Source organism: Thunnus albacares, chromosome 2 (assembly GCF_914725855.1).
Source record: "Thunnus albacares chromosome 2, fThuAlb1.1, whole genome shotgun sequence".
Classification (NCBI taxonomy): Eukaryota; Metazoa; Chordata; class Actinopteri; order Scombriformes; family Scombridae; genus Thunnus; species Thunnus albacares.
This window is the reverse complement of record NC_058107.1, coordinates 37,338,303-37,365,581: the sequence shown is the minus strand read 5'-3', so window position 1 is coordinate 37,365,581 and position 27,279 is coordinate 37,338,303. Positions and strand designations below refer to the sequence as shown.

The 27,279-nt window shown below is 36.6% G+C and overlaps 2 protein-coding genes across 5 annotated transcripts; both read right to left on the bottom strand.

The window, feature by feature from the left end:
• Positions 1 to 672: 672 nt before the first annotated feature.
• LOC122968570 (GTPase IMAP family member 8-like) lies at positions 673 to 26,577 on the bottom strand. Of its 4 annotated transcripts, XM_044333930.1 has the most exons (6): positions 26,520 to 26,576; positions 25,496 to 25,538; positions 25,352 to 25,406; positions 9,629 to 9,715; positions 7,690 to 7,746; positions 673 to 5,125 (listed from the first exon to the last, which is right to left on the bottom strand). In XM_044333930.1, exons 4-6 carry the CDS (start codon positions 9,648 to 9,650, stop codon positions 2,724 to 2,726), a joined length of 2,481 nt encoding a protein of 826 aa, XP_044189865.1. In that variant the 5' UTR covers positions 9,651 to 9,715; positions 25,352 to 25,406; positions 25,496 to 25,538; positions 26,520 to 26,576; the 3' UTR covers positions 673 to 2,723. The 4 variants fall into 4 exon arrangements, with proteins under 4 accessions (XP_044189865.1, XP_044189857.1, XP_044189873.1 ...); XM_044333922.1 differs by lacking the exons at positions 7,690 to 7,746; positions 9,629 to 9,715 and adding an exon at positions 24,310 to 24,372 and having other exon boundaries at positions 26,520 to 26,577; XM_044333938.1 differs by lacking the exons at positions 25,352 to 25,406; positions 25,496 to 25,538; positions 26,520 to 26,576 and adding an exon at positions 10,954 to 11,041.
• LOC122968518 (GTPase IMAP family member 8-like) lies at positions 14,295 to 17,917 on the bottom strand. The gene is made up of 2 exons (XM_044333835.1): positions 16,719 to 17,917; positions 14,295 to 16,566 (listed from the first exon to the last, which is right to left on the bottom strand). Exons 1-2 carry the CDS (start codon positions 17,842 to 17,844, stop codon positions 14,489 to 14,491), a joined length of 3,204 nt encoding a protein of 1,067 aa, XP_044189770.1. The 5' UTR covers positions 17,845 to 17,917; the 3' UTR covers positions 14,295 to 14,488.
• Positions 26,578 to 27,279: the final 702 nt, after the last annotated feature.

The window sequence follows — 27,279 nt, the reverse complement described above, 5'->3', positions numbered from 1 at the left end:
ACTTATGTCTAGTGTTATCTGTCCATGCAAAGAGTTTCTGTTTTATGTTCTGAGGCTTTGTGATATCTGCTTTCATATCACACAACAGAGGTGAGTTTAATTTCATTTGTGCTGCTAAAAATATTGAAAAATGACATTTGAAAAACTCAACATACAGCATGTTTCCTTACAGAAACATTTTTATTGTGACTGTTTCTTTGGTAGAAAGTAGTTTCAGTGAGAAGCATAAAGTTGCAGTCACAGAGAACTTTCCATTCATTTCAGTGAACAAAGGGTTGAGACACATTAGCTTCTTGATACGTAGATATATGATGTACAATTTATGGAATGCTAATTTGAACCTGCTAACCTTGCTAGCTCATGTAGCTTGTGCTTCCAAACCTTCCAACCTTATTTCCTGCTTTTTACCAGCACAGCTCACCAATAAGAGTCTGACAGGACTAGAACAGGAATATTGTTTCTAGAGAGCAAATTGGGTTTTAGTTTTCCTAATGAATTTTCTGAATTCTTCAGGCACAACAAACAAAATTCCATAAACTTCCATCGCACCGGTGTGGCAGCAGAAACATAAAACTACAACTGTCTGCTGCCAGTCCCAAAAGATTTTTTTTTATCCTGTGTGCACAAAATATAGACCTATAATACCTTGTGTGTATCTTTTTACATGCAAACTCTGGTTATGGAAACAAATGGAGGACGAACAGTTCACAGTATATATTTTATTAGGATCAGGTTATTCATATAAATAGAGTATCTGTGTCTCCAGATTTTTCATTAAGAAGCCTCCCAGTGTCATCTAACAAAACTGAACCAACACATACATGAACCAAGACAACAGATGTAAGTTGTGTTTTAAGGGGACACAAAAAGGTAAATCTGAGGTTATGTTTTATCAGATAAACACAGTACATTTGCTTTGAGTGAACTGCCATCGAGGATGTTAAAATGTTTCACTAAACAATAAATTACAAGTCAAAAGTTTGGACACATTTTCTCATTAAAGTGAGTGGGAAGGTGTATCCAAACTCTTGACTGGTACTTTATGTACAAACAATTTATAAACAAAATTTAAAGATATGTATGGAAAAGTATAAACAGTGCTCACGTTTTATATTTACATTTAAATCACAGAACAAAGCATCTGTTTTGCTGAAAGATATGCCCGACAAATATTTGAAAAAACAAACAAACAAACACATTTGTTTAAAAACACTGTTCTGGAGGCATTAATCCTCATCTAATCTCTAACCAGAGATTACAGCGATTAGAAAAATGTTTTCCGCTGTACCATAAAACAGATTTTTTTCCCCCCAAGTACATATTTCACAAGTGTACCAAAATGTTTTTTTTTAACAGTAACGGTTATATATGACTTTATATTATAATATATTTTCATGCACAATAACACATTTATATTTTTCTTGTACTGTACACAATGAGCGAGGAGACATGACTTTAGAGTCTTACCTTGGGAAAATTGATAAAAATCTTTTTATTGTATTTTTTTTATCCTGATAGAGGAACTTTTTAGGGAACTGGAAAAACCTCAAAACTGTGAAATTAAATATTGTTCTTAAATGACCTTCTGAGTTTTTCAATTTCAATCATATCATCATATAACATTCAACAGTTTCAGAGATGCAGAGATTATTTTGTTTTTGTATATTGTGAATAAAACAGGACTGAGAATAGACCATTGTGGGACACCAATACTGTCCTGAAGGAGACTTGACTTGGAACTATTGGAAACTGTTGCCTGAGTTCTAACCTAGAGATAGTCATAAAACCATTTAATGCACTGATTGATTGTGATGAACAAACTGGATGAGCAAATAAATGGGAATATATACAGCATATATTACTTGTCCAAACAAACAAGAACATTAACGTAGTCAGTGGGCATTGTGCTATTCTGAGCAAGCTGATTGAACTTTGTGTAGGGAGGCAAACATGATAAAGAAAAAACATGTTAAAGTTATTCTCAACATGTGTACAAGTATAAAACATCTCCAAACAACCTTGGTGCATGTTTGCTCACATGCAGACTGGGAAACATGTTCCAGCTTTAAACAATTATTATGATTCAGTGTGAAAAAATATATAAACACTGTAAAATATATGTCATTTAAAATGTATTTAAAGGGACAATCAAAGACGGATTACAATAAAACAGACTTGTCATGTAAGCTTGGATATTTTAAATAAAAATGATAGCCCACAGCGGTTTAGCCATACGTCCAAATTAATCAATTTTTATGACATTTCTGTGTTTTCAATATTGTAGTGTATTTCAGTGTTATATTTTGATTAGTTGAGCAAAAAGACTGGAAGCAAGGGGACATTGTTAGCTTAGCTCCATCAAATGTGCCTCGGAGCAGCTTACAAACTGTCTTATTTACACATATGTAGTTTAACAGAAAAATAAAACAAGTAATTTAATCGTAGTAATTTAGTTACTAGTTACTATTTACATGTATTGTCATCTCAGCCTTCCAGCTAGCCACTGGTGTGACTGGAATCGAGGAATCCTGGTTTCTTTCAGACTTTGGAGGATGTGTAAACACGGCAGCTTCACTGTAAGGACTTCTGGAGGACTGTGTGCAGTCACGAGACCTAAGCTATCAGTCGATGGTCCGTAAATACCCCTAAACTGTACGATAGCTGCTAAGTTGTAAAAATCTTCATGTGTGTTCACTTGGCTTAGTATTATCTGTAGTGTGTATTTATGTATGATGCAGAAATACATAATACAATAAAAATACTAGGAACAACGACAGCACAAAAAAACAATATATCCATTTCTTTCTCTTGTGATGGTACTCTTCTTGGAGATTTCTGAGGCTTGTTTTCTCCTCCTCCAGGTTCTGTTTTAGGTCCCTATATTTTTGTTCCCAGATGTCCTTCCTTTCTTTATCCCAGGCCTCTCTATTTCTCTTTATCTCTTTTCTACACTGCTCCAGCTTCTTCTCAGCGCTTTCCCTTTCCTCTCTTTCTGATTTAACTCTTTTCTCTGAATCCTCCAGTTTTCTTCTCCATTCCTGACGCTGAGTTTCTTCGTGTTTTTTCCGTTTTCTCTCCTCTTCCTCACGTTCTTTCTTTCTCCCCTCACACTCCTTGTTTAAGCATTCCTCCTTGTCCTTCAGCTGTTTTGCTCTCAGTTTTTTCTCCTGTTCAATTTCTCCACTCTGTTCACTGATTTTTCTTTTTAGTGTTTTCATCTCCTCCTGATGTTTTCTCCTGAGTTCTTCCTCTTTTTTCTTCATCTCTTCTTCCTTCTGTTTCAAGATATTCTTAACTTCTATTTGTTTGAGTTCCTCAGTGTCATTACTCATCTCAGTCTTGTAGCAGCCGCTGCCATTTTTCTTCACCATGTTATCAATCTTGGTCAGCAGCTCTCTGACTTGTGTGCGGTTTGTCTGATCTTTGTTGTTGAATACCTGGTATCTCCCTCCACACTCAATTATTAGTTGTTTGACAAAGTCATCACAGTCTTCAATGTAACTCTCAAATGACTGATCATCCAGTTCATCTCCTCTGGTGAAGATGATGATGGTGAAATCTCCTGATTTCTTGCCAAAATATTTCTTGATCAGCTCCACAGAGTCTTTTTCTTTTTGTGAAAAGCTCCCGATTTGCAGCACCAATAAGAACACATGAGGTCCAGGAGCCACCATGCTGATGCATTTGTTGAACTCCAGTTGAACTTCATCATCAGAGAGAGTCGTATCAAACAAGCCGGGGGTGGTGACCACAGTGATGAGCTGTCCATCGATCTCCCCTGTTGCTTTCTTACAAGACTTGGTTGCTGGCTTTGGTCTGATTCTGGGTTTAAAATACTTCTCACCCAAAATGGTGTTTCCAGTTGCACTCTTTCCACAGCCAGTCTTCCCAATCAGCACCATCCTGACACTCTCTCTGCTCTGATTGCTCTGAAGTCTTGTAACCTTCTCCATCTGAGCCTTGGTGAACATGTCCTTTGTGAAGCATCTGGATCCTTCAACTCTCATCTTCTCCACAGTATCCAACATCTCAGAGATCTGCTGCTTGTTCTTGATGTTGAGAACAACATGTCTTCCTCCACAGCTCTGAATGAGCTCCTGGATGTCTCTGTTCTTTCTTACAAAGTCAACAGCTGGAGCTGTAGGATCTGACTCCACAGTGAACAGAATCATGGTGAAGTCATTGACTTGAGAGCTGAATGTGTTCTGGATGGTCTTTAACTCTCCCTTGTCTTCATCAGTGAGGGGATCCACAGGTAGGACCAGGATGAAGGCATGGACGCCCTCAGGATCACAGAGGGAGATACACCTGAATGATTCCTCCATCACTGCCTCCTGAGGTTTTCCATACAAGGCAGGCAGCTCCACCAGGGAAACCCAACGTCCACACACCTCTCCCTGATGTTTAACACACTCTGATGAGTTGGAGACTGAATGAAGCTCTGTCTGACCTAAAATGGCCTTGACTGCTGAAGTCTTCACTGCTTCTCTCCTCCCACACAGAACCAGGTTTAAAACTGGTTCAGTGTGTTCAGACTTTGGTCTCATGATTAAACCAGCATCCTGCTCATCAAATACATCACAGCTCAGATGTTCTCCATTGTTTTCCTGTGAAGTTTGACCCAAACGTGTTAACAGCTCTGAAAGTTCAAGGTTCTTCTGCTTCAAGTATCTGTATCTGCACATTCTGATCATCTCTTTTAAGTGAGGATGGTTCATGTAGTTTTCTATGAAACCTGAACTCTCCTCTCTGGTTGGTGATATCAATATCAGTGAATGATCAAATGATTGATCACTGAAGAGTTGAAGAACTGTGCAGAGCCTCAGTTTGTGTTTCTCAGTGAAGACTTCAGGATGTAGAACCAGCAGGAACACATGAGGTCCAGGATCAGAGAGACTCACACAGTTTTTTACATGTTCTGTCAGTTTGTCTTCAGAGATGTTTGGATGCAGCAGATCTGGGGTGTTGATAAGAACTATTTTTTTCTCCTTCAACTGTCCTCTGACTGTCAGACAGCAGTCTGGTTCTTCTTCAGTGTTGAACTCAGTCTTTCCCAGTATGAAGTTCCCCACTGAACTCCTCTCAGACCAGCTGTTCCCCAGCAGAACAACCCTCAGCTCAGACACTGAAAACAAAACAATGAATTAGAAAGATGAACCAGCACTGAATAGAACAGGATTATGATAGAACATGATTCTAAACAGTGGAACTGAAGAAAAGCTGTCAGCCATCCAGAATTTGAATTTTTAATGCAAAAACAGTAATGCAGTGCCTCTGCCAATCCAAACCACCACTCAGTGCAGATGTAGGCACTTTGTGCTATTTGTGGCCATATTTGTCAGAGGTGTTTTTCATCATCCAAACTCATATATACTGTATGTACATACAGTATATAATACATACATTTATATATGAGACAATCAGTTGATTAGATCCAAGGAGCCTTACAGACTGAATAGTGTGACCAAAATGACCGAAATGTTGGTGATAAATGTATGTGGCCTGCTCCTGTTCTTCAAACATGGTTTAGCTAATTCAGGTTAAATTATGTTAGTAAAAATGATTGATATGAATGTAGAAAATATTATTGAATTATGTTATAACTTGGTCCTTCAAATGCAGTTAAATGTTAGATTTGTTAAAGGATTTGACTGCTGATTTTCTATATTTTTCTTGTCAACAAATCTCATGTTTGGATCCAAACCAACAATGAACTGATCTACTAACAAGTACTGTGTGTGTATCCACAGTCTGATATATCTTATTCCTCTGTGCGGTAGATCTCTGTTAAACTGGGTGTTTCTTCACACTAAAAAATTTGGCACATTAGTTTGTCTAGTACAACATTGTAATTTCTGTCTGTGGATCAGTAACTTCCTGACAGACAGGAAGTGTGTGAGGCTGGAAATCACCCCTCCACCCCTCTGATCATCTGAACAGGAGCACCAAAGGGCGGCGTGCTCTCCCCCCACCTCTACTGTCTGTACACGAATGACTTCGCCGCCACAAGCTCCTCCTGAAAAGTTTGCAGATGACACAACCGTCACTGGTCACAACCGTGACACAACCGTCACATCCTGCTACAGTAGATTTAACAATAGACTTCAGGAGAGTCCCCGCCCTACCCTCCCTCCACCCACCAGCTTCTTTCCAGAAGCTGTTGCCCTACTTAATAGCTGAATTAACTGTTATCAAACTTTACAGTTCACATCCCTCATTTAATCCCTGCAATGTCACTTTCATATATTTCATCAAACTGGACTTGTACATTGATTCAACCTCCACTGTTACATCATTTAATTATTTATGCACATGTCACATTAAATTTTTGCTCTAGTCACCTTCATATATTTCATACACCGCATTTCTTTGTCCATAGCACAGTCCATATTTCCTTTGTACAGTCACAATCACAGTTTGTATGCTTTTATACTTTGCTAATAAAACAGATTCTGATTCTGATTTCTCAAAGAACTTCAGGAGAAAGTCCAGAGGCTGTAGCACAACAAGCTAGTGAAGCTGTAAACAGAACACAGGCTCGGTGGCGTCTGCCTTACACAGTTATTATTTATTTATTTATTTATTTATAAACAAACTAACGTGACCAAACTCTTCATGATGAAAGAATGAGAGGTGTGACTCACTCACATGTTTTTAATATTTTCTGGACAACAACGGAGGAATAAGATATATCAGGCTTTGATACACACACAATACTTGTTAGTAGATCAGTTCATTGTTGGTTTGGATCCAAACATGAGACTTTATGACAATATTAAAAATATAGAAAATCACCAGATTGATCCTTTAATCTTTGTTGACGTTCTCTTGAATAGCAGCGTTCTCTTATCAATAGGCAACAACAGTAGACAGTCAGAACCATGATTATCATTCATATGATTGTAATCATGATTGGCTGACATGGCGTTTTGACCAAAAACAGCATATTTTACTACAGCTGAACATAGCAGTTAATTTAAAGCTGAGCAAGCACCTTAAACACATTCTAACGACAGCATGAAACCTGAAAAAAATGTAAAAATAAATAAATAAATGTAAGCACTCAGTCTTAAAAAGGCCTAATTACATAAATCTATAATTTATCAAACTGACTTATTTAAGTAGAATTCATTCATGAAACAAGTACATCCTTAGTTCTGTGTTTAAAGTGGCTATAATCAATATTAATATATCAATGATGGATCACATCGATGGACTATGTGCATGTGAAAGGGGTCGCTCACAATGATGAAAGAAGAATTATCATCTGACTCAGCAGCTCTTCTCAGCTCTAGAAAGTATTTCAGTGTGTTTCAGCTCATTGTTTTGGAACTTTACTGTTTTGTTTCACTGTCTCTGCTCTCATTGTGTCATTTTTGGCCGCAGCAGAAACCAAAACTAACACTGTTAGTAACACTAATTGTACATTACCTGTGCGGCACTTTAAGCCAGTTTGGCTTGTGTCAATTGATCAACAATCAGATACTTCAGTACAGTACATCAATGAACTCAGTTACCCACATAGGAAGAACAAGATCAACATCGTGTGCCTTTGATAAAACACTTTTAAATGTATGAGTTTTAAAATTAATTTAAATTTGAAAAAGTTCTTAACATTCTCCCACAAACTCTTCTTTTACTTCATTATATCTCGAAACACCTAAACAGAGTCAGATCAGTTGAACTCACTGTCAGGGGGCATAAATTCATTGCTCCTGCTGCACCTCAGAGGTCTCTCTTTGACTTCTGCAAGAAAAAAGAAAAGCTATATTTTAGAAAAATTTTACATTTCAGATTCCTTTATACTGTTGGGACTCCTCAGTAGACAAAGTACAGCGACTCTAGAAAACAAGTCCATTAACACGATATATTAAAAAAATAAATATGTAAATAATTATTGATATCTATATTATTTTTAATCCAAAGGCAGAACATGCTTTCTACTTATCAAATCAAACTCATGCACACACACACACACACACACACACACACACACACACACACACACACACACACACACACACAACACACACACACACACACACACACACACACACACACACACACACACATGCACACACACACACACACACACATGCACACATGAGTTAATTTAAGTTCTGAGGAACTTCAAGGTTTCTAATAATTTATATATATATATATTATATTTTCACTCTGCCTTATTTTAGTTGGAAAGCAGCCCTGAATATTTTCCTTTTCATGTCTCATGTCATTGTTAAAGAGCAACTTTCAGGTTTAATTTCTTAATAGATTTACAGTTTATATATCATGAAAATCGATGTATGATTTATTAGTTTAATGAGACATGAAGGCAGAAATTTACATGGAAAATTATTATTATCATTATTATTATTATTATTATTACTGCCTCATAAAATTGACAATAATTGACTATATATATATATATATATATATATATATATATATATAGTATATAGTAGTAGTATAGTATATATATATATGTATGTATATATATATATATATATATATATATATATATATATATATATATATATATATATATATATATATATATAATGAGAACACAAACTATATATATATATATATATATATATATATATATATATATATATATATATATACATATATATATATATATATATATATATATATATACATATATAAATCGACTATATGTACATACACACACACACACACATATATATGTATATAAATTATGTCTTATACCATTTTACCACACATTCACACATTAGTTCACTGGAGTTGTTAGATAGATACTGTAAATTACTGTTACATATTTAGATATTGTAGATAATGTTAGAGATAAATAGATAGATTGAAGTACAAACTGTACTCTTATGTTCTGAATACAATTAGATCAGATTCATCTATTCATCACTATTATGTTCATCCTAGTGGTGATTTTAACAGAACAAGTGTCAACTCACTCAGTCTCGAGTGTCAACATCAGCCAGTGGATTTTCTCCTCTGTCTCTTACATTGGAAACACATCAGAAAGAATCTCTTTGCAGTAAGTATGAACAGGACAAATGATTAAAGCAAGTAATAACTGTTTCAGTGTTCATATGCTCCTGGCAGTTGTTTTGAGACTTGAAAATTTTTGAATCTATCCTTTAAGCCCTGGTGAAACAAAGGAGTGTACTTTCTTGATCATAATAGTTTTCATCCATATGTCTAATATAACAAGCCTTATTATTTTCATAGCATAGTTTGTGTTCTCATTAGATGGAGCAGTGACCCTCTAGAAAGGTACTGACCCTCTCCTAGATTATCCTGCCTCTAAAACAGCAAATGTCATCAACAAAACATAGTTACATTATTGATATCGATTACTGTGATGTTGGATTTTGTGAATGAAATATTGCAGCGATAGATTCCTCTTAGCAGCCCAGAAAAACACAGTCTGAAAACAGTCAGCTGCTGTTTGCTAATAAATGTGTAACGCTGTGTCGCCACCTAGTGGTACAGATTTGGCCCTACAACTGAGATATGAGGAGGAACTTTTAGCTTGGCCAACTATTTTCAATTTAACATCAAACATAGTAACTCTGAACAGCTTGTGAGAGTTTTTGCATATTTCTGCTGTAAATCTGACTATACTCACCAGATGCTGCTGCAGCTGCCATCCTGTCACTGTGCTGGAAACACCAGAAGAAGCTCAGCTGAAGACCAGCAGCCTGCTTTTAAAACCCTTCAAACACAAAAGGACAAAATAATTCTCATTCTTTTAAAAATAATCATTCTCCAGGACACTTTCAACAACCTGGAGCCAGTTCTCTTTCTGTGGTCCAATACAAATTTTTGATGCAGTCTGGAGTTGCAACAATTTCAGGTGAACATCTACAGATTTTTTTTCCCACAAAATCTCTCAAAACACATAAGATGCCGACAGACAAAAAGTGAAAAGTGTAGAATAAATAACGGACGTCTCTCACAGCAAACATTCTGACATAGAGGAAAAGCACAGGTGTTATTAACATTCATAGGTCTATTCCATGTAGGTGTGTTTGTTCCAGTATTGCTTTTACATTTTTATGGTAAATACTGTAGAGCCTTTATGTGTTATGCTCATATAGATATTTGACATGTGTAGAGTATTTCTCTGATGTACTAATTACTTTTCTTTTTAAATGGGTTTAATGTGTATTAATAATACAGATCAATTTCCCCTTTATGATAGTAAAGATTGATTGTTGACTTGGTGATAATTCATGTGTGAGAGAGGACTGTACTCATCCCAAACCAGCTGTCATTCCTTCAATCACTTCTGTTATTTTAAAGCTGCTGTTACACATTCGGGGGTTTTCAGAGTAATATAAAGCATGACTGTGAGATCATAACTTCAGTATTTCACCTTTACCTCTTCTTTGAACAACAGCTTTTCTCTCAGCTGCTGCAGGGACATCGGACAGAAATCAAATTGTGACCGTTCTAATGGCGTTAAATGTCAAAAACAGCTCAGTTTTCCAGGACGTTCAGAACAAAAGAGTCACCTCCCAGGACTCTTATCATCAGGAAGTCAAACTTCCTTTCCTTTTTTTTTTTTTTTTTTTTTTTTCTTAAAAACGGTTTTTTTCTCAAAGAAAATCACCAGATCTTTTATTTCCTGTCTAACAGATTTGCCACAAAGACCTGAAACCAGTCAACATACTAGTGTTCAGCCGAGAATATGAAAGAATAATGTGAAAGATAATTCAAGTTTTTCTTCTCTATTCCATTTTGTTGCCGCGATGTTTTACCAGCTGTACTGCAAGCGGCCCACCCATCACCCCAAACCGCTTCAAAACCATCAAGTATCAGTTTTAATCACTTTGTAAACTCATGAGACATAAATAATAAAAAGTCTTTTCATTCCTCTACAGTTCTAACACATTACATCAACTTTATATGTATTTTATTTGTATTTAATTCGGTAGTTAATTTACTTACTTGGTGACGTTTTCATTCTTGCTGCGCCATCAGTCCAAAGACGATGAAAGTGAAACTTAAGTCAAAGAGAGAGAAAAAAAGTTCTGCATCGGTTTTTCTCTCATGTTCAGATGTGTTTCACCAATATTCAAAATCAGCCAAACATATTCAAGTTCATGAACTGAAACAAGCGTTTAAAAATCAAAATGAACAAAACTTATTTCTCTCTGAAATAAAACCATCTGAAATGATTTTTCTTCACAGAATAAATCAATGAGATATAATTATTATAATTATAACTATTTTTATTCACTGTAGAAACACTGTCTGCATTGTTGAGACGTAAACGTCATCACATTATAGACTGTGCGCAGGATTTTAATTGATTTTTTTTTTTTTTACAAAAAAAACAAACAAACAAAAATACTATAAAAATTTAAAAGAAATAAAAGTTCTTACAGGTGTCATTTTTCATTTATGGCTATTTAAACATGGGCGAATCTTTCTGTTACAGCATGATTTGTTTTTTTATTGTCTCAATTTCTGCAGTATTTTGTGTCTATAATTTGGTTTTATTTGTCCAGGTTTTGAGATTTCTGCCTCCACTTTAAAACAATGTAAATTACTGGATCCTCATTTGTGGAAACATGTAGTGAAGCCCTTTAACAGACTGCAGTAGATGATGTTAGAGCTCCACCTGCTGGACATAACACTGAAAACACACAAGAGGAGCAGTGATGGAACTAGCCAACAACCTGAAACAAATACTAGCTTTGTGAGGCTCCTCTTGAAGCTTTTTTCACTCTGTCAGAGGTGCTAATTCAGCTCAGTGGTTCTTTTGGATTCTGTAGTTTGTCATGATGTGAAGTAAATATCTTGTTGAATGTCTGACAGTGTTTCAAGGGTCTACTGTGGTTAACAACTCTTTTGTGTGACTGACTGAATATTTTATCATGTTACAGGATTGTTTACCTCAGAAGTGGGTTTTAAACACATGATGCCCACCTTTTCAATAAAATATCAGCTAAGAAACCCAAAATGTTGATTTTCCATCTGTAATCCTAATTTATATTCTAATCATTCTAAAAAATCATTTCAATTATCACAAGTGAACTTATTGGGCCTTTAACAACACAAACCTAAAACAATAACCAGGTTGAAGTTAATAAACTCTACACTGCTGGTATTTGTTACAGGACTGTTGTGTTGAATTGCATAACTTGTTCCTGCAGATTTAAAGGGTTTAGAATTTACTGCTGTTAGGCCTGATTTGAATAATTGCAGTTGTTAACAGCACAAAGGAGAAACCACACTTCAATTTCCTTGAGAAAAAATAATCTGACTATTAAAATTAATTTTATTTGTAATAAGTTTTGACACTGATCAGCAGCAGGTTGTAAACTCTGTTTGACCTCTGAGGAGAAACTCACACTGAGGCATGAAATAAATGATTCACGTCAGTTCAGTTACAGTTTTGTTTATTCAGCTGGACAAAATGTTAAAGGATACATTTCCAGATTGTTCAGTAAGAAAATCAAAACAAAAACACAGACAGCATGTAAAATCATGTCTTTGATAAGAAATAAAAGAGAAATCAAGATGTCAAATATCAATATTCACTAATTATGCACAACCTCTATTCAAATATATATTCTTATCAGTAAAACTAAATATTCCAAATATGAACAAGCAACATATGATTGTAAAATCATTTATTAAAGAACAGTAAAACTATTAAGGGAATTCAAAATCTAACCCTATTGTGTTTGTATAAAATACTGCTGCTCAGTAACTACACAAACATTTCCTGCTTATATCAATGCTAACTACACTAAAAATCACTGGGTCACAATTATACATTAGGTTAACTTCACGCAGTAACAATCTGCCACAACAAGCTTTATCTAAAAACAAATATATTGTTTCTTGTACAAAATGATGTGCAGATGACATTCAAAAGATACACAAGTTATTAACAATCAATATAAAACAATTACATGTAAGTTCAAAAGAGTAGAATAGATTACAACAAGCTTCATGTTGGGTAAATAACTCAACATTTAAAAAAACAACAACAAAAAACAACTGACTAACCAAAGATGAAGATGTGGCAAGATACTAATACCACATTCAGACTGAATGTAGTATCTTGATAAAAGGGAAAAATTCTATGACTATGACTATGAAGAGCAGAGCATGTCGCCTTTAGAGAATATGGAGAGGAAAAATACATGTGTTGTCTCATTTCCATGAGGCCAGTATTACAGGAAAATACTGTGAACAAAACAACCAACAGACAATATTACTCTCTGCTAACTAATTTGCAGTGAGCTGGTAAACCTTTTAAAAACACCACTAGGGGAAAAATGTCACCAAAGTTAACATTGATGCAAAATGATGAAGGGCCGTAGATGTAATGTTAGCGTTAACTTCAGATGGATATCTCTGGTGTTTAAAGGCTCTTGGTAGGAATGAGTGCAGGGTTGTTGGCTGTCAATCATCTAAAGCTTCAGACAGCTGACTCATATTAGCTTTAGATAAACTTTGGAATGTATTTTTTCTCAAAATGAGGATTTTGTCCCCCTTTACTTACATTGGAAACTCATTAGGGAAGGATCTCTTTGTGGTAACAGTAGACTGACATACAAGCACTTGTTGTTTTAAAACAGACTTGGAAAATTGTGAACCTATGCTTATATGTTTGCATTCATATATCTGACTTTTAGCCACTTGTTTGAAGAAAAACCCAGACAGTCAATATTTAAATGAACAGGTGAGTGAATCCAGCTTCTTGGCCAGTTTGTGATTATCAGCTTGATTTGAGTCTTTTGTTTAACCACAGTGCAGAGTGATGTGGATATTGCATCTAAACCATTACAGTCTGGTATATTGCCTCTTCGGGTACCCTTGCCATACATAGGAACAATGACTGTAACCATGGTAACTGTACCTATTCTCTCCTCCTCGTCCTCTCTTTTCTCTCTTTGTCAGGCCATCAGCCATCCTGGTACCACTCTGCTTTTCTGGCTGTCGGCGCCATTCCCAGAAGTTCTGCTTTTGGTTCCTCATCCTGCAGGAGATTCAGCCTCAGCTCATGTCTCTCCCTTTATATGTGGTTTCTTGTCTCTCCTTCCTCTGTCTGTGTGAATAGTATGATGTGAGTTTCCTCTATTCTGTTTTTGGCAGCACCTGGAAGTTGCTCAGTGTCCTCTTGATCACATTCTTCATATATATTCATGCTGTATTTGTGTAATTTTGCTTTCTTTGGTCTATTCTGTACATGCAACATCTAATTCCTGTCTGTCTGTCCTGGGAGACGGATCCCTCCTTGGTTGCTCTTCCTGAGGTTTCTTCCATTTTTCAAGGGAGTTTTTCCTTATAGAGAATATTGTATTGCTGTACAGATTGTAAAGCCCCTTGAGGCAATTTTTAAAGGCTATAAAAATGAACTTGACTCATATACATCAAAAAGTATGACAAGCCTCTGATGGCTTAGAGGACATTAAAAGTAAAAAACACATGACAAGATGAGTTGCTGTTGGAATAAATAAACATCTCATGAAATGCAACAGGACTGTTGCTCCTCTGGGGTCAGAAGTTTCTCCTTCAAGTTATTCATTTCTTTTTCATGTTTTCTCTGCAGGTCATTCAATTCTTCCTCCTGACTGTCTCCCTTCAATTGCTGTTTCAACTCATTCATCTCTTGTTCGTGTTTCTTCTGTAATTCATCCATTTTTTCTCTCTCATTTCTCTTGTTTTCTTCCAGAATTTGCTCTTTGAAATCATTCAGTTTTTGCTCATGTTGTTTCAGTAATTTATCCAGCTGTTCCCTCTGATGTTGTTGCTGTTGGGTCAGAAGTCGTTGTTTCAACTCATTAATATCTTGGGCATGTTTGATGGACAATTCAGACCTTTTTATGCTCTGGTTTGGGGTTGAAGGTTCCTTGTCCAGGGCTTTCATTTCCTGGTTGTGTTTTTTCTTTAATTTATCAATTTGTTCCTTTTCTCTTTTTCTGTTTTGGCTTGAAAGATCTTTTATAAATGTATCCACCTCCTTTCTGTGTTGTTCCTGCATTGTCCTTAGTTTTTCCCTGTTTTCTTTCTTTTGAGTCAGAATTAGCAGTATCAAGTCAGTCATTTCTCCCATATGTTTGTTCTGCAGTTCATCCATAACTTGTTTCAGATTTTTTTCTTTGTGGTCTGCGAGTTCTTTCAAGCTGTCATAATCCTGCTGCTGCTTCTTCATTTCGGCCTCATGTTGTTGCTTCAGAACCATCACTTCCTCCAAGTGTTTTTCTATTTGAGCTGCAAAGTCCGCCTCCTTTTTCTCTTTGAATTCATTGAACTCTTCAGCTCGTTTTCTGGCCTCCTCTTCATATTTCTTCTTCATATTCTCCAGTTTTGTGTTATAGTTTTCTTCTAACTCTTTCCGCTCCGTTTCCTCCTGTTCCCTTCTGATCTGATCCTCTTCTTTCCTTTTGTTTTCATATTTTTCTCTTTCCTGCTCATATTCTTCTTGGAGCTTCCTTAGTCTTTCTTGTGCCTCCTGTTGTCTCTGTTCATCTTCTTTTTGTTTTTCTTTGCGTTCCTTCTCCCAGGCCTCTTGTTTTTTTCTCATCTCTGCTCTACTCTGCACCAGCTCTTTATCAATGGTTTCTTTTTCTTTGGATTCTGACTTTATTCTTTCCTCAAGATCTTTTTGTTGTTGTTCCCACTTTTGTCGCTGAATTTCTTCCTGTTCTTTCCTTTTCTTGTCTTCTTCTTCTCTCTTTTCTTGTTCTATCTTTCTCTGTTCACGCTCCTTGTTAATGTTTTCCTCCTTCTCCTTGAGTTCTTTTTCTCTCAGTTGTCTCTCCTTTTCAATTTCTGCTCTCTGTTCTTTTATTCTTCTTTCCATTGTTTGAATTTCTTCTTCATGTTTTCTTCCAAGTTCCTCCCTCTCTCTTTTCATCTCTTCTTCTTTCTCCTTCAGGATCCTCTGCACTTCCTTCTTTATTGCTGCCTCGGCCTCTTGGAACATCTCATTGGTGTAGCAGCTGCCGCCATTTTTCTTCACCATGGAGTCAATCTTGTTTATCAGTTCACTGACTTGTGTGTGGTTTTGTTGATCAAAGTTATTAAACACATGGTATCTTCCTCCACATTTGTCAATCATATCCTCGAATGATTTGTCACATTTTTTTCTAATGTAATCTTCAATGGACCGCTTCTCATGTTCCAGTGAATCTCCTCTTGTGAAAAGAATGATGGTGAATTTTTCTGAATTCTTCCCAAAGACTTCCTTGATGAGTTTTAATGTCTCCTTCTCTTCTTGTGTGAATCTGCCAATCTGTACCACCAACAGGAAGACATGTGGTCCTGGAGCCAGAAGACTGATGCATTTCACCATCTCCTCATTAACCTCTTCATGGGACAAAGTTGTGTCAAACAGACCAGGAGTGTCGACCACAACGACAGGACGACCGTCTACTTCACTCTGTGCTTTCTGACAAAGCCTGGTGACTGATGTTGGGCTTGACTCAGCCTCAAACTCTTTTCTTCCCAGAATGGTGTTTCCTGAAGAGCTCTTTCCACTGCCAGTCTTCCCTATCAGCACAATCCTGAGACTCTCTGAGCTCTGATTCTCATCATCACCTGTAACGTTGAAAGATCAGGATTTTCATTAAATATTGACAGTTGAAACAGTATAGACTGCAGAGTATGTTGAATGGATGGTTTAAGACACACACACACAAAAAATGTTATTATTAATTATGTATATTTTAAATTTAACATGTAGTACTTACAGCTGACCATAGTTTTTGTGTTCATTGCCTTAAGCTCAGTCTGAAGTGTGGTGATGATTGTCTGTTGTTGTATGATCTTCTCTATTTGGACATGTGCAAATGTTTCTGTTGTATAGCAGAATGGTTTATTATTGTTGAGTCTCATCTTCTCCACAGTATCCAACATCTCAGAGATCTGCTGCTTGTCCTTGATGTTGAGAACAACATGTCTTCCTCCACAGCTCTGAATGAGCTCCTGGATGTCTCTGTTCTTTCTTACAAAGTCAACAACAGCTGGAGCTGTAGGATCTGTCTCCACAGTGAACAGAATCATGGTGAAGTCATTGACTGGAGAGCTGAATGTGTTCTGGATGGTCTCTAACTCTCTCTTGTCTTCATCAGTGAGGGGATCCACAGGTAGGACCAGGATGAAGGCATGGACGCCCTCAGGATCACAGAGGGAGACACACCTGAATGATTCCTCCATCACTGCCTCCTGAGGTTTTCCATACAAGGCAGGCAGCTCCACCAGGGAAACCCGACGTCCACACACCTCTCCCTGATGTTTAACACACTCTGATGAGTTGGAGACTGAATGAAGCTCTGTCTGACCTAAAATGGCCTTGGCTGCTGAAGTCTTCCCCGCTCCTCTCCTCCCACACAGAACCAGTTTTAAAACTGGTTTAATGTGTTCAGACTTTGATCTTATGGTCTCTTCAGTGAAAGTGAGGAAGGTTCCTTTGTTTTCATGCACAATGTTCTCAATCTTCTCCATTAACAGGTTATGGTCACTGTCAAACATCTTGTAGTGTCTTCCTCCACAGTCTTTAAGCAGCTGATTCACAGCTGAAATGTCATTCTCCTTGTGTTTCATGATGACCATGGAGTGTTTAAAAGCATCTTGACCGAACAAACTCAGGATGAACTTCAGTGTTTTTCTGTCCTCCTCTGTGAAATCAGAAGGCTTCACTAACAGCAGCAGAACATTTGGTCCAGGAGGACAAAGAGTCACACATCTCTTAATCTCTTGTCTCACAGTTTCCACAGGCAGACTGAAGATGTCTGGAGTTTTCACTACTGTTAATGATTTCTCTCTCCACTTTCCATTTGCAGCCTGACACTGTTTTCCTGTAAAGACTTTTGGCATGAACACATGAAACTCTTTTTTCCCGATGAGGATGTTTCCCAGTATTGTTTTTTTGTCATCACGTTTTCCAAACAACACTATCCTGAGTTCATGTGCTGTGAAAATAAATAAATAAATACATTTTGAAAATTACCTTCTAAGATCATCATCTTCTATTATTGTAAGCAGACGTCACTCGTTGCAGCTTGCAACTACACAGTTGCACCAAGGATTCACTAAAGTATTCTTTTACAATATCTTGACATTGTGCACATTTACTTACAGTGGTATGAAGTGCTACTTTCCATCCTGGATGTCCCTGTAAACATAAAAATACCATTTATCACATCAAGACGGAACAAATATCTCGATACAATCATTTGTGATAATTTACAAAATTCCCATCATGTGTCAGAATGTTTTTCTGAGTTTACCGGCGGTTTCATCAGCATCCAAAATGTTTTCCATTTGTGTTGGATTTGGATGGTCATCAGATAAGGCAGTTGCTGTATTCTTACATACATCACAGCTCAGATCTTCTCCATTGTTCTCTTTGACAATTTGACCGAATCGTGTTAACAGCTCTGGAAGTTCAAGGTTCTTCTGCTTTAAATATCTGTATCTGCACATTCTGATCATTTCTTTTAAGGGTGGATGGTTCATGTAGTTTTCCATGAAACCTGAACTCTCCTCTCTGTGTGGTGATATCAGTATCAGTGAATATTCAAATGATCGATCACTGAAAAGTTCAAGGATTGTTTGTAGCCTCTTTTTGTGTTCCTCAGTGAAGTCTTCAGGATGTATAACCAACAGGAACACATGAGGTCCAGGATCAGAGAGACTCATACAGTTTTCTATAAACTCTGTCAGTTTGTCTTCAGAGATGTTTGGAAGCAGCAGATCTGGGGTGTTGATGAGAACTATTTCTTTCTCCTTCAACTGTCCTCTGACTCTCTGACAGCAGTCTGGTGCTTCCTCAGTGTTGAACTCAGTCTTTCCCAGTATGAAGTTCCCCACTGAACTCCTCTCAGACCAGCTGTTCCCAAGCACAACGACCCTCAGCTCTGACACTGTAATGAAAATAAATTCAGTTATTTCAACAGGAACTTTACATTACATCCACTTGTTTGTCTCATACTGTACTTCTACTGTCACTGCTGTCAATGTCAGCCAGTAAAAAATATGCTTTCGGTTATACAAGTGTAATGGGGGTCATTACAAGGCCTGTATGTCTGAGGTTAAATTATTATTTTAAACTTCTTAACGGATCAACATGAAATGTTTTCTAATAATGCTAGAGGGATAAACAGAGCAGAGCAAAGGAGATGATGAAAATGTTGATAGGCTTGTAAGAGTCACCTTCAATTATTCTCATGCAAGTAAAGCCAAGTTCCCTTTGTAGTAATATTGTAAATACAACATTATTCATCAAAAAAAACTGGTCTCTATCAAGTAAAATAATGTGTTTATAGAATTAGTGCACTAGAGCAATTTAAAGAGTATTTCTACACCCTTGGAAGGCTCACCCATTAAACAATATAAATATAAATCTGAATAAACAAGAATAATTCAGACTCAGTTCAGTTTGACTCACTGTCAGGAGGCATGATTTCATAACTGCTGCTACGCTTCAGAGGTTGAGCTTCATCAGTAACTGTAAGGATATAGAAATACACATTCATTCATCCTTCAAGCCAAGAAGAGCGAATGCCTTCCTTCAGTATAATGTTGTCAGAAAAAAACTTGCTAACTAACAGTCAAATGGATGTTATTCTGATGGGACAGACTTTTTCAGTATTTTGGGCCCATTCTTTTTTGATGTAATGTCATTTTGATTGGTTCTTTTACTGTGGGTATAAATGTGTAGTAACCAGATTAGACATGTGACAGACCTTGGCATTTGGTCCAGCACCCAACTGAACACTGACATTTGTATTCTACCCATTGAATTGTGTGTTACATTAGTAAACAGTTTTATGCAAAGGTTTGGCCACACCTTGATAAACTACATAATTTGGTGATTTTCAATTGAAAGATGTAAACACAGTCTCTCTATGATATGGAAAAAACACAATATTTTCAGCAAACATGTATAATGCATGTTACTTTTCATGTCATAAATTGAACAAAAAATAAAAAATAAAGACGTCATTGTGACATGTGAAAAAGTTTGGGCACCGTACATAGTCAATACTTAGTAACATCCCCTCTGGCAGATATCAGCTTGCAAATGCCTTTTGTAGCCAGATGAAAGTCTTCCAATTCTCTTACTTGGGATTTTCTCCCATTCATCCTGCAAAAGGCTTCTAGTTCTGCAATATTCTTGGGCAGTCTTACGTGCACAGCTTTTTTAAGATCTACCCACAGATTTTCAGTTATGTTTAAGTCAGGGGACTGAGGGCCATTCCAAAACCTTCATCTTGTGTCTCTTGAGATAGTCCATGCTGGATTTTGAGGTATGTTTAGGATCATTATCCTGTTGTAGAAGCCATCCTCCTTTCAGCTTCAGCTTTTTTACAGACAGTGGGATGTTTGCTTCCAGACTTTGCTGGTATTTAGTGGAATCCATTCTTCCCTCTACACACGCAATGTTTCCTGCTGCAACACAACCCTAAAGCATGATAGATCCACCCCCATGCTTAACAGTTGGCAAGGTGTTCTTTTCATGAAATGCTGCTACTTGTTTTCTCTAAACATTCCTTTGCTGATTGTGTCCAAAGAGTTTTAATTTAACTTCATCAGTCCATAGCACTTGTTTCCAAAACACATCAGGCATCTGTAGATGTTCCGTTGTATTTATCTGATACAGGTAAGGTTTCCTTCTATTGACTCTTGGGCAGCACCATCACTCCTAAGTCTGATAAATCTTCCTGCAGGTTTTTGCAGTCAAATGGGGGTTTAATTCGCCTTTCTGACCAGCATATTAGCAGGTCTCTCTGAGAGTTTTCTTGATCTTGCAGATTTCATCTTGACCTCAACAGCTGCCCTAAACTGCCATCTCTTAACTACATTTCACACTGTGGAAACTGCAAGCTGATAAGGCTTTGCTAACTTCTCGTAGCCTTAACATGCATTGTGGGCATCAATAACTTCCATTTTCAGCATCTTACACAGCTGCTTAGAGGAACTCATGGTTACTGAGTGTTCACACAAGGTCTGAAGAGTCAGAGTATTTGTAAAGCTTTGAAATTGGCACCAGCTGACATTTCCTGATGACAACTGTTGACATGCATCAGGCCTAATGAGCTGACTAAGGTCTGAAATCTTGTACAAAGAACTGCCGACTTCAGAACTCTTTGGGTGCCCAAACATTTGTACATGTCGCAAAAGTCAGGTCAAGTTAATAACTTTATTTCCATTATGTAAGCACAACGAAATTGCAATTGTGTCAACTTCAAATGGTGCATTTGTATTTAAGACTTTACACAAATTTACTTCACACATTTTTAAAAAGAATAAATAAGACAGAAATATAAAAATTTCAGTGATAAAGAGTGTAGAATTTGAGCAATATCAGTACAAAATATAAGCAATATAAAATATAAAATGCAATTAATGATAAAATACAACAAAAATACAACTAACAGCAACAGCATCAGCAGCAAAAATACGGCAAGGGTCTGGTGTACAGATATGAGGTGATGGTGTGTTGGGGGTGTTCAAGGATATGTGTATATCACATGATCGGTGGCTTAAAGTGACATGTAAGTAAATAAGTACTGCATGTGTCCAAAGTTGGCAGCATATGAGTCTTAGTCTCAGACTGGGGAAATGTCTGAGTTTAATAGTGGCACAGCTTTTGGTAAGAAGTTGTTTTTCTGTCTATTTGTGCATGTACGAACTGATCTGTGGCCTCTGCCTGATGGGAAGAGCTTCAACAGATGGTGTCCAGGGTGTGTGATGTCTTTTATGATGTTCTTAGCCCTCCTCACACAGTGAATGCTGTGAAGATGTTCTAGTGATGGCAGCTCAGCTCCAATTCCAATTTCAATGATGTATTTATTTATTTTTATTTTATGACATAAAAAGTAACTGCATTAATATTTGCTGAAAGTATTGTGCTTTATGTTCCAGATCCTAGAGAGACTGTATTTACATCTTTACAATTAAAAATAATCACCACATAGGTTATTTATAACCAAAACCAGGTGCAAAGTTGATGATAATTCTCTGTGGCTTCACAACTTTAAGTGACCCCTTTCACATTACACACAGTCATTTGATTGATTCTGGACAGATATGACTATCATTGTGCACAATAAGGAATTTCAGTGCTATTATTATATTTGGGACTTGATAACCCCCGAAACACACACACACATACACACACACATACACACACATACACACACACCAAAAAAAGCCCTGGACGATCTTAGCTTAGCCCCACATCTTTTCATTTCCTAAAAACGTCTCTGCTCTTACGTCTAACTCTACTTGTATTTTTCATTCAGATAGTCTTGGTATTGTACACTCCACAATCTCTACGCACCGGGTATTTGTGGGACCAGCTTGCACATGACAGAAAAAAATAAAATCTTGCAACACCACAGATGGGCATATAGGCTGCCCCAGCCACCCGGAGACGGGGGTGTTGCGGCAGCTCTAGCATCCATAGTTATAACACTTACAGAGCAGAAATTTGATGATTCTGAGCCGTGATCTCAAGTCATACGAAATGTCTTTTTTCTATGATTTCTGAGTGGATTTGCTGATGCTTAAGGCAGGGACACACATGACAACTGCTGAACTGATTCTGAATCTGATTTGGATGTGACGACTGATGGGAGCAACTTGGACTTGGAGCAGGTCAGTTCCAGTCTGGGTCAGCTGGTGTTAACAAAATCATTTTCTAATCTCAAGTTTTCATAAAGATTATTTTTGGCATGTTTGATATTTGCGACTGACATCTTGTGTGTCACCCAAGGGAGATTTACCGGTAAATTAACAAAAGAAGAAGAAAGGTTTGTGGTGTGAAAGAAATGGAGGAAAAGCTAATTGAGTTGTAAAGAGAACAAATTACTTAAATCAAAAAGCTACACAGCCAACCAGAACCTGAAGTTAGCTTTGTTTTACAAACTTCACTCACCTCCAGTCACAGTCCACATTACCCACATCTCTCCATCCAAGATCTCACACAAACACTGAGCTTTTTTAAATTTTTTTTTTTTGCCTTTTCTGCACAAATTGCATATAAATTGTATGACAACTATGATATAGGCAGCACAAGCGATTGGCTGCCTCCATGTTTGTTTTGGTACAAGAACACATGATAACTGGCATCTTTCTTGTGGTGTTTCAGCCCGGTCGCCAGAATAAAACATTGGCAGTTTACGTTTCTGCAAACCACAGAAATGTTGAATATCTATGTTTCAACATATGTAGTAAGTAGCATATTAACATTTCAACAAAACGTATCATCTCAACATTTCTAAAGGGACGTAGTTTTCATGCGATCTATATGAGCTGACTTTCCTATTAGGAGGAGGAGTCAGTGGATGGTTGGTAAGTTTTAGCAAGTTGGAAGTCAGCAGAGAGCACGGTTCGAGACCACCTTGAAACCAATGCCAGCTTCCCGTTTCAACTGACCAAAGCTGGTGTTTTTAGCAAGACGTCAGCTGTTTTTATTTTATTTTTTATTTTTATTTTAACCCAAACCATGATCTTCCCCTAACCCTAACCAAGTGGTCTTTGTGCCTAAACCTAACCAGACCTTAACCACAGCGTTGTCACACCATAAAACATCATTATTTAACGGGTAGAAATGTTAATATGCTACGTTTGTAGAAATGTTGATATGATACATATTACATGTATTAAAACGTATATATTCAACATTTCAGTGGTTTGCAGAAATGTTCAGTGCCAACATTTTGTTCTGGTGACTGGGTTGGGTGTTTAAGGGTTGGTCAGCCTCCAGAACACAAGTCGTACTGCACAGTGGTTCAGTGTGTTGTCTGTGTGATTACTCAGTCATTAGATTTATGCTCCTTCCTGACAGTCAGAGATAAAAAATCAGTTCCAGCTGGTGGAAACAATCTTAAACAATCTTTCTACTTTTTGTAGGTGTCAGTCAGTGTGCAGGTTTGTCCCCAGCTTTAGCCTCAGTAAATTGCAGATGAACAGCCATCTTTGTAAAGTGTAGGTTTAGGTGATTTTTACAGTGTGTATAATGTCTGCTCTATCATTGATTCATGATTTTGACACAAATTGGCTTCCTGCTGGTGCAAAGTGTTGACAGGTTTTTTGGAGAGTTTTTCTTCATCCAAACTGAGGGTCTAAAGATAGAGGATGTCATATGTTGTACAGATTGTGAAGCCTCTTGATGCAAATTTATGATTTGTGTTTTTGGGCTAAATAACAAAAATGGACTTGACTACTTCATAAAGTTCCTGGCAAATTTGATGGTTTAACTATTTGAATATCTCTTACTTTATTCATGATATATAAGATGGTGTTGAAGAATTCTCATTCAGTTTGACTTACAATCAGGACGCTCAAGTTTAGGGCTGCTCCTGTTGCACTTCTGGACATTTAAATCATCATCATCTGTAAAAAAACAAAACAGAAAAACCCAGATAAATCATCAAACACCTATATATCTAAAATTCCTTTACACTGATAAGTAATGTACTGTACACACACACAGCTAAACAGTAAACAGTGATGGTTGAGGTCCGGACAAAGTTTGAGTTTCCAGGTTCAGGCTGTGTTGTTGCGTAAACCTTTAGGCTTAGTTCAGGTTCCAGTTTGGTTATTTATTTTTAGTTAATTATCAATAAATGTCTCTCTTCCTCTCTCTGACTGTGCCAATCACCTCAGTCCATGAGTGTCATGTGTTGCAACAGATATAAAATGATCAGAAGGAGAGAGACAACACTGTAGTTGATGTGTTTTTGTGTTAGACTGAACTAAGTGTCAGTAATGAATGTAATAAAGCAAAAATACAGCTTCAGGTCTCAGGTTTGGCTTGGATGTTAAATTTGGCAAGTCAGATGATGAGATGATTAATGGGAGAGGAAAGAAGAAAAAACAAAGTTCTGATACACAAATCTGTTTTTTTAGTTTTTGGACTTTTTCTCTAATCTTTGATTTTTGCTGAAATATTGGATCATTTGAACATTTATTGAAATGAAAGCATGTGAGAAGTTTAGAGGGAAGAATCACTATTTGGTGGAGCTGTTAACAACTCATAGACATGTGAAATGTGACCCCGACTACACACTGCTTTTTGTAAGACGTCAAAAGCCAATAAAGGTTGGAAACCACTGGTTTCATCTTTAACAATGTGTTGTATTTTAAAAGCTTGTTATATTATCCATTGTGTCAAATCTTCATCTGAAAAGTAACTAAAGCTGTCAAATAAATGTAGTGGAGTAGAAAGTACAATATTTCCCTCTGAAATGTAGAAAGTAGCATCACATGGAAATACTCAAGTAAAGTACACGTACCTAACTTATACAGTACTTGAGTGAATGTACTTAGTTACTTTCCACCTCTGGGACTAATTAAGTCTGACTGAACTCACCAGATCCTTCAGTCGCCATAATCTACTCTGCTGGAAACATCAGAGACTGATTCAGCTGGAGGGGAGAGAAGAAGAAATAAAGCTCATTAAAGTGTTGAGGTGACATGAAGACGTGTGTCTGAGGACAAACATGTGGATACTTACTGGTGTCAGAGTTTGTGCTCTGTGTTCTCTTTGAGGAGTTCTGCTGAAGAAACATAACAACATCACAATCATCTTGAGACGAGAATAAAAACATCAAGATACAGTTTGGGAAAGATGAGGTCATAATTAAACAAACCAGTGATTAAAAACTGTGATGTTTGACAGTTTGAAGGATTTTATTTTCTTGCTCTTTAAAATCTAAAAACATGTTCTGAGTCAAAGCAGCTGAGAGGCAGAAATGTTCTTTTTTTTATCTTATTTACAGGCAAATATTCAATAAATGAAAATCTCTAAGATTAAAATGACCAAATATTGAATATTTTATTGACATAAAGACCAATTCTTTAACCACTAAATATTTTACTGTGTGTGTATATATATGTCTTTGTGAGGACATTTTGTTGGTCACTATTTCAAAGGACAAAGACCAAAAGTTTAAAAGGGTTAAAACTCAGTTTTAGAGTTAAGATTAGAGTTGGTTTTCTAGGTTTGGACATTCAGTTGTTCTAGTTAAAGTTGGTTAGAGATTAGGGAATAAATTATGTCAATGAGTGTCCTGACAACTGTAGGAAGACAAACCTGTGTGTGTGTGTGTGTGTGTGTGTGTGTGTGTGTGTGTGTGTGTGTGTGTGTGTGTGTGTGTGTGTGTGCGCGTCCTAAAATAAAGGGTTTAATGTAAAACATGTTTTAACTGATAAATCTGAACTCGGGAAAGACTTTAGTTTCCTCCAAAAGTGATCAATCTAAATGTACGTAAATGTAACTTTAATGACAGATTTATAACTTCCTGATTCTGTTTTAGACTCTGAATCTGAAATTAATAACCGTTAACATTAATGCACATCGATCTGACTAAAAAGATCATTTGACTTTGTAATTTAAGAAAAAACGGGAAATCTTCCGTTTTTTCTTTTTTTCTCGAGCTCGTCAGTTTAAAGTTAGTGAACAGAAAACTTAGCAGCTCAGTTAGTGATTAACTGTGATAAATTAATACAACAGTAAAACGATCTGAACAGAAACTCACCTGATGATGTTGAATTTTCACTGATGTCAGTTTGTGTCTTTTCTGCTTTTCTTTGAGTTTCGTCGGTGAAATTCTTGCTGCGACATCAGTTCAGACCAAAGTGAAAATCAGAAAGACTCTTCATATTTCACAACATGTTCAGACTCGTTTCTAAAAAATTCAAACAATAGTTGAAGTACATCTGAAGGACTCATTTATTGACGGGGGAAATACTTTGATGAATAGAAAGAAACGTGTTCATTTTATTCAGATTTGAGCTTTTTTTTCCAGGATTTTTATTTTTGATATATGATTTTTTCATATTTCTAATGAAATACATGAAAACGAGAGTGTATTATTTACTTCTTATTTTCATTCTTAAACATTTAGATTTCTTTGATGATTTGCTGTTAAAGTGATATTCATATGTTTTGTTTAAATATAATATTTGTTGAATATGTGTAAGTTTCGGTGATGAATGTTGGTTACGACGTTCTTCATCGTTCTTCTTCACATCCAGAATGATAAATGACAGAACTCTGTTAATCCTGAAGGTAAATAAAGTGTTACAGAAACAGAAATATAACTATAATACACTATTTGCTGAGTATACACTGTTCAATGATGTTAATATGTTATAATGCACTATACAGTATTAGTACATTATTATCATGATGGCCTTTTATCAGAACATCTGAACTGAGGATTTTAATGTTGTGCAGTTTTTTCTTCTTTATTTCTCATTAACTTTCTATCAGAGGAGAATCTATAAATGCTTTGT

Coding starts and splice junctions, on each gene's coding strand:
- LOC122968518 (XM_044333835.1), bottom strand. CDS start 17,844: ATGCCAAAAGTCTTTACAGGAAAACAGTGTCAGGCTGCAAATGGAAAG. Junction 16,567..16,718: donor CACAAAAACTATGGTCAGCT/GTAAGTACTACA, acceptor TCAACGTTACAG/GTGATGATGAGAATCAGAGC.
- LOC122968570 (XM_044333922.1), bottom strand. Junction 5,126..24,309: donor TAAACTTGAGCGTCCTGATT/GTAAGTCAAACT, acceptor TTTTGTTTTCAG/TGTCTGAGCTGAGGGTTGTT.